General features: G+C 60.0%; 1 protein-coding gene across 1 annotated transcript; it reads right to left on the reverse strand.

Annotated features, from left to right (window-relative positions):
- Positions 1 to 3,857: 3,857 nt before the first annotated feature.
- On the reverse strand, positions 3,858 to 5,056 carry UTF1 (undifferentiated embryonic cell transcription factor 1). The gene is made up of 2 exons (XM_045809399.2): positions 4,492 to 5,056; positions 3,858 to 4,342 (listed from the first exon to the last, which is right to left on the reverse strand). The coding sequence occupies exons 1-2, from the start codon at positions 5,054 to 5,056 to the stop codon at positions 3,858 to 3,860; spliced, it is 1,050 nt and encodes a 349-aa protein (XP_045665355.1).
- Between the last annotated feature and the right edge of the window lie 2,574 nt (positions 5,057 to 7,630).

The following is a 7,630-nucleotide window of genomic DNA, read 5'->3' on the forward strand; positions in this document are numbered from 1 at the left end:
ACAGACGCTGTAATCGCGTAGACCACAGGCCTCTGGCAAAACTGAAGGGACACAGAAGTCTGTCCTTTCTCCTTATAAATCATATGAAAGATAAATTTACCAAAATCTTAGGGATGTAACACTAAGCCGTTTGCTTGGACTTGGAAAACCAGATTTCAGAACCTGCCCCAGCAGAGTCCAAAAGCAGCAGGGGCCTGAGAGTGTTGCAAACACCGAAATGTCTACCGGCGGAGCATTACAAAGATGACGTAACTAGAGGAACAAACACGGAAGAGATGGCAGATAATTTGGACAGATAAACAAGGACGATTGAGAAGACAGCAATTTCAAACAGGAAGTTAAAAGTTTACTTCTGTTAAGTTTTTGGTCACAACTGGACATCAGAGAGAGGACAGGTGCCAGAGATCATTACAACAGCGATGCAGACCATTCAGGAGTCAAAAAGCAGCACCCAGGGGCGCCTGGGCCGCACAGCGGTTAAGAGTCTGCCTTCGACTCAGGGCGTGATCCCGGCGTTCTGGGATCGAGCCCCACATCAGGCTCCTCCGCTGTGGGCCTGCTTCTTCCTCTCCCACTCCCCCTGCTTGTGTTCCCTCTCTCGCTGGCTGTCTCTATCGCTGTCAAATAAATAAATAAAATCTTAAAAAAAAAAAAAAAAGCAGCACCCACACCGATAGGGTTTTTTGTGTATTTGGAGAAAATACATGTAACACTGAAGTGTTCCCTTATAACCAACATACTGATCACCAGAAAAAGGTTACTTCACGAAGGCCTGGGCAGCACTGGTCCTGGATGGATCGGCGCTCAACGTTAAAACACACATGCTCTTCACCCTGGAAGGCGGACGTGCCTGGCGGGGGGGCAGGGCCCACAGCAGGGAGGGGAGGACCCTCGGCCACAGCGCTTCCTAGGCTGGGCTGACGAGAGGTGCAGGTGACGTGGACACTTCCGGCCCTCAGAGCAGCACCGGACAGCACGTGCGTGGGGGGTGAGCTCCGGGCTGGCTGGGCGGGTCGACAGTAGGGCATGACTATCACTGGGGCACTGCCGCGGTGTGTGCCGTGAGAACACTCATCGCAGGTGCGAGCTGCACACCCACATGGATGCCTACGATCCAAAAGAAGCTAATTAAATACCACATGTTGGTGAGGACGGAGAGACTGGAACCTCGCTACCGCGGGCTGGAATGTGAACCGGGGCAGCCACGCGAACAACAGTATGGACCTTCCTCAAAAAATTCAAAACAGAATCACCAATGATCCCAGCTCTGGGCGCGCCCCCGAGGACTGAAAGCAGGGCCCCGAACGGATGTTTGCACCCCCGTGTTCACAGCAGCCTGATTCCCAGGAGCCAACAGCTGGAATGCGCCCGGGTGTCCAGCAGGGACGAAGGGATGAAGGGACGCGTGTCTCTCCGCCTTGAGAGGAGGGACAGGCTGGCACCTGCTCCCGCGTGGAGGAGCCCCGAGCGCCTGATGCCGAGTGAAAGCCAGACACGGAAGGACCAGGACTGGGTGCCGTCACCCCTGTGAGATCCCTGGAGCCGCCACATTCACAGAGACAGAGAGGAGACGGTGGGCACCAGGGGCGGGGGAGGGGGTGGGGACAGAGCTTCAGTGGGTGGGGGGGGGGGATGAGCGAGTCCCGGGGACGGAGGGTGGGGCTGGCTGCACAGCACGGTGAATGTGCTGGAGGCGCGGAGCTGATGGGGGACATGGCACATTTTTTTTTTAAGATTTTTTATTTATTTATTTGACAGAGATAGAGACAGCCAGCGAGAGAGGGAACACAAGCAGGGGAAGTGGGAGAGGAAGAAGCAGGCTCATAGCAGAGGAGCCTGATGTGGGGCTCGATCCCAGAACGCCGGGATCACGCCCTGAGCCGAAGGCAGACACTTAACCGCTGTGCCACCCAGGCGCCCCTTGGCACATTTTTTAATGTATATTTTAACTTAAAAAATTTTTTACAAGGTATGACTCTATTGTCCAAGGGCCCCTAGTGAGATGAGAGGGTTTCCCAGGACACCCTGCTGGAGATACTGCCCCGTGCTTGTGGCCAGTGACCCTGTTCCTACTGCGGTGTTCATCCCACACGCCCAGAACCAAACCCAGGCCCCAATGTAAGACAAGCACGTCACAGGACAGGGTGAGGACACGCCTCACCCCACTGACCCACACGAGAGCCACACACGAGGGGGAGGGCCAGCGAGAAGGGACTCGGGCAACTTCAGGGTTTCAGCCACAGTGGACTTAGAAGAGCAGAGACTCTGGCCCAGCAGCTGGGCTTGGGAATGCGCTCCCCTCCCCAGCCTGAAGACGCTGAAGATGACTGGAGAAAGAACGTTTCCTTACTCCGACTAAAGGGCCCGAGGAGGCGGCCATGGGATGCACCCCACCCGCAACGTGGGCCGTAAGGCAGATGGGTTTTTCCTGATGCCCCCAAGTATCTCAAACTCAGTGACTTCCATATTTTTCTTCCAGTCACAAAACCACCTTTCTCCAAGGCAGAGGGTCCCTGGTGACCCGAGGGATGCACACACCTCAGGGCGTCATCTCCATTCCTGGGCAGGGGGTGTATTTGCCTCAGCCTGTGGCTCTGACCTTCTAGGAGCAGGGGTAGTGTGGGTAGGTCTGCAAGCTGGAATCACCCCGTAGCAGGTTTTTGGCAGCTTGGAGACTCTCAGCATGGACCACATCATGAAGCAGAGGCAAATGTGTCTCAAGTGAGGTGACATCTAGTCACTTCTATGATTTTAGTCTCACAGAGCCCCCAGGACCTGCCATCAATGCATAGCTTTTGGGGTCAGGGAGACCACTCCTGCTCCTACTTGGGGATCCCTGCAGGCCAAGGGTGCAACTGGGGTATCTTCTCTGTCTCTGGACTTGGGGGAGATACCCCACCACCCACCCCAGAGCCCCAGGGACTGCTGGAACCTTGGAACACAGGAACGGCAAGGACACCCACCCCTCATTTAGCTTTGTGCCTAGGGCAATCACTTGAGTCTCTGAATGAGCCCCTGTTGGACAAACTGTATTGTCATGCCGGCCAAGTGCCCCAGGCTACTTCCTTATCTCCCCAGGGGGCGGGAGCACCTCCGGGCCCACCCAGTTGTCCTTTCAGAACCACCCATAGAGGGTGGGGCCACAATCACTATTTGGAAAATGCTCCCAGGGCGGTTTTGGTTAAGTCCTCTCAAAACTGCAGAGACCTGATCCTTGGCCGTGGCCAAAGTCGAAAGTCTCAAGAGCCCCTATCCAGCTGTCCCTGGCCCACCCAGAGCCGTCAGTCGCTTCCCTGGTGTGCCTTAACTCTCCTGCCTGTCCTGTTCCAGGCACCTCTGAGGGGTCCTTTCCCAGACAGAGGTCAGCAGAGAGGCTCAGGCCTACCTGGGGCAGCGGTGGGACTCTGGGCACACCCTAACTGCAACCCAGGCCAGGCTGGGGCAGCATAGTGCAGAGGACCCCCTGACATCCCCCCCCCCTCAGGGATGCCCAACCTCCCCCTCTTCCTGCTTAGCAGGGCTACAGGGTCTGGGAGACCTGGGGAAAGCCAGGGTGTTACAAAGACGCCAACTTTGGGTTCCACGTGCCCTTGGAAACTGGCCGCCTAGGGGAGGTCCTGGCCAGCATCCCAGCACACCTCAGGGCCTAGGCCGTCCAGGCCCTACCAGCAGGGGCCATTCCTACCCAGCACAAGACCTACACACGTTCACAGGATTAAATCGGGAATAAACAACCTTTTTATTGAACGTACCTAGATTTGGAGTGAGGGAGGGTCGCAGGATGGGGTCAGGGCAGAGGGAACACGGTCCTACAGGAGGGACACGGTCTTACAGAAGGGACCTGTGCAGGCCAGGCCTCACTCTCGCGGGTCAGCCAGGACGCCTCGCTCCGCGGCGGCGCTGCCTAAGATGAAGCCCACGGCCAGGGACACGGTCTGGTCAAAGGAGCCGCGCAGCTGCTCTACGTGCTGGTTCAGGGTCAGCAGCTGGTCGCGCAGCGGGCCCAGGATGGCCACGATGTCGCCCAGGTGCCCCAGGGTCTGCAGAAGGGCGGCGTTCAGCGACGGGGGCGCGGACTGCGGGGGCGCGCGGTCCTCGGGGCGGCTGGGAGGGGAGTCGGGGTCCTCCCGGGCGGGGTCTAGGGCCGGTGGAGGCGGGGATGCCTGGGCGCGGAAAGGCGCGTGGTCCTCCGGGCGGCCCGATGCGGGGGCGACCGTGGAAAGCGCCGTCGGGGAGCCGGGAGCTCGGGGGGCGTCCGCAGACTTGGGCGGGGTCGGGCTGAACCTGAGCGTCCAGGCCGGGTCTGCGTCGGGGTCGCGGGTGGCCGGCGGCGGCGGGACGTCTGGAACGCGGCGGGGCCGTCGGGGCGGGCTCTGGAGGCGCGCCCGCCGCCGCCCTCACGCCCCGGGGCCCCGACCAGCCCTCCCCCCACCGGCCAGCGCCCCAGGCGCCCCCCGGCCCTCTCCAGTCCCGGGGCCCCGCCCCCCTTACCTGGCTCGGCGGGCGCGGCGGGAGCGGGGCGGCGTCCGCGTGGCGGGCGCCCGGGTCCCGGGGAGCGGCGGCGGCCGCGTCGGTGTCCGTTGTCGCCCAGCAGCCCCATGAGCTCGCGGATCTGCGCGTCGAAGGGCCCGGGCGGTTGGCCCTGCGCGTCGCGGAGCTTGTCCTTGAGGAACTTGTAGCGGCGGCGGCACTGCGCGGGCGTGCGCCGCACCTGCTGGCGGGCCAGCGCGGCCGACACGCGGCGGTAGGTGGGGAGCGCCTGGCGGCGGTCCAGCAGCAGCGCGCGCCACACGGCCGGCTGCAGCAGCGTGCCCAGCAGCAGCTCCGTCTCGCGGGCGCTCCAGGGCGTGCGCTGCGCCGAGCCCGGGGACACGGGCGACCCGGGGAGTCCGGGGGAACCGGGGGACGCGGGCGCCGCCAGCGCTCCAGGCGAGGCGGGCCGCCCGGGCGGGGTCCCCGGGGTGCCCCCGGCCGGCCGCGGCTCGGGGTCCGGGCTGGCGGGCGATGCCGGCGCGGGGGGCGCGGGCGGGGGCGGCCGCCGCGGCCTGAGCAGCATCCCGGGGGCCGGCGGGGCTGGCGGGGTCGGGGCCCGGGCCCGAGAGAGGCCGCCCACACGCGCTCGGAGGGTGCGAGCTTGCTGGAGAGGGAGCGGGAGCCGGAGCCGGAGCGGGTCTACGCCGCCCGCCCCCGCGCGCCCCGCCCCGCCCCGCCCCTCCCGCCGGCCAACTTCAACTTGGGCAGGCCCGAGCCCTTACCGGGAACAACCTGCTAAACACCAGTGTTGTACTTTTTAAACTCTCGCACGGAGGTACAAACGGATACGGCAGCTTGCCTCAGGCGCGCAAGGGTCGACTGGTTTTTACGCATGTGCCGTGCCCTTTCACCGCCGCGCAGATCAAGCCATGGAACATTCCAGCTTCAGGAGGCGCCCCCGCGCCCCTCCCTTTTGCCTTAGGTGCGTCCTCGCCCGTGGTTCGAAGAGGCTAGGGTGTGCGGCCCCGCCCCCACCTGCGGGCGGTGCGGGAGTGTGCGCAGGAGGCGTGGTCGCCGCTGCGTGCGTCCGCTGAGGGTAGGACCTGCTGAGTTAACGACCACCGTTCAGAATTGGTGTCATAATTCACACACACACTTCACAGAAAACACTGCTTTGTTCTGATAAAGAGTACCTACAGCTCACGTCATGACTAACAGAATGTTGAGCATAACCCCCTGTGATTAGGAATTACAGTGCCCAGCATCACCGGTTCTATTCCACGTTGTTGTAGAAGTCTAGCCAGAGCAATAAGACAAGAAAAAGGAGAAAGGTTTATAAAGATTGGAAAGGGAGAAGTAAAAGTATCATTATCTGCAGGGGATATGACCGGTCAACATGGAAAATACAAAATAATCTGTAAGCACAGTATTAGAATTAATACATGAATTTAGCCAGGTCATTGAATACAACAGTAAACAAAAATCAGTTGTATTTCTGTATACTAGCTCTAGTAGTTTTTACAACATTTTAGTTTGGGACGATTTTAGATTGACAGCCAGGTGGCAGGGAAGGTGCTGGCGTCTCCGTGCTCCCCTTCAGATGAGCGTCTCATGGGAACACGGCGCCTTCGTCAAAGCTGAGACATCGCAGTGGCGCGTGACCATTGGCTGAGCCACAGAGCGTGTTTGTGTTTTTCCAGGTTTCCCCAGGTTTCGCACAGGCATGTCTTTTTTCTGCCCCGGGACCCGGTCTGGGGTACCGCTCCGCATTTCATCATCCTGCCTCCTTTGTCCCCTCTGGTCCCTGGCCGTTTCTCACTCTTGCTTCCACGTTCTTGACACTTTGAAGAGACTGTTAGGTGTTTTGTGGGTGTCCCTCTATTTGGGTTTGTCAGGTGCCTTTTCATGATTAGCCTGGATTATGGGCTTTTGGGAAGAAGACCTAGGAGTTCAAGTGGTGCTTGCCGTCTCTCCACCTCCCCTCCCTGCCCTGCAGCTGGGGCCAGTCACGGGGTGCACCCCGCACTCGGGGGTCACCAGGCCGTACTTTGGGGGGCACCTACATGTGTTGTTTGGGATTCTCCTGTAATTCTTCCTGTTCAGTGGACTCGTGGGTGTTCTCCTCTCCATGGGGCACAGTCCCACGCTGTCGTGTTTAGGGGCTCAGAGCGCCCCAGCTCTTTTCCCCTTTCCCTCTTGTCCTGTGTCCTTTTGACATGCTTTACGCCCCACCCCCAGCACATCTTTGCTTTGTGGTGCTACCAGATACCTCTGTTCATTTTGTACTTTCTCCACTCCAGCCCCAGAATCAGCCATTCCCCCATTTCTCCAAAAATCTCTAGTTCCTTTTTTTCGGAGAATGGTATTTGCAATCCAAGATCTGGATACAGGGTGTGCCTGATGCTGCAGGGGTGTCACTGCTTCCAGGCCACTGGTTCTCGGGGGTAATAGTTTGCCCCCTGGGGTATATTTGGTGATGTCTGGAGACGTTGGTTGTCACAACTTGGGGATGCTGCTGGCATCTGGCGGGTAGAGACCAGAGGTGCTGGGAACCCCCCCTGCAGTGCCCCTGGGCGAGGGTGGCCCACGGCAGAGATCGTCCACTCAGAGCATCAGCGTGGCTGTGACTGAGCCCTGTGCTGGCCTGTGGAGGGTGAGCTGGGAAGTGCATGCATGTGTACCAGCCCACATGTCCACACACACCTTCCCTCCCCACTGGCTTTTCTGCAGCTTCTTTCTTGGGCAGCAGGAGGCTGTCAACCTTATCTATGATATACTTACTGATTAATGAGCCCTTGTGTGTAAGGAAAGCAGCTTTAGGATTGCTAATCTGGACTCTGGTGAGAAGTCAGTCCACTGACTGGAGTGCAGTCCTTATGTGGTCTCTGGCCTCACACTTTCCCTTCAAACTGCTGTTTCCCATGGTGACGTAGGCCAGCCCCCCAAAGGGGTGGGAGGTGGGTGAAGAGACAGGGGCAGCCCCTCGCACAGCATGCCCCCGAGAACACCCCCCCCCCCCCCCGCCTGTAGAGCGGGCTACAAACAGCCACAGCAGCCACAGGAAGCAACCCCAAACTGCCCCCGTCTTCAGGGTCATCCTGCTGGGCTGGCCAGCTGACGGGGTCCCCTTTCACAGACCGGAAGCCCGTCTCAGAGC

The sequence above is a fragment of the Ursus americanus genome, chromosome 6 (genome assembly GCF_024610735.1).
Source record: "Ursus americanus isolate L20-20 chromosome 6, mUrsAme1.1.p, whole genome shotgun sequence".
Classification (NCBI taxonomy): Eukaryota; Metazoa; Chordata; class Mammalia; order Carnivora; family Ursidae; genus Ursus; species Ursus americanus.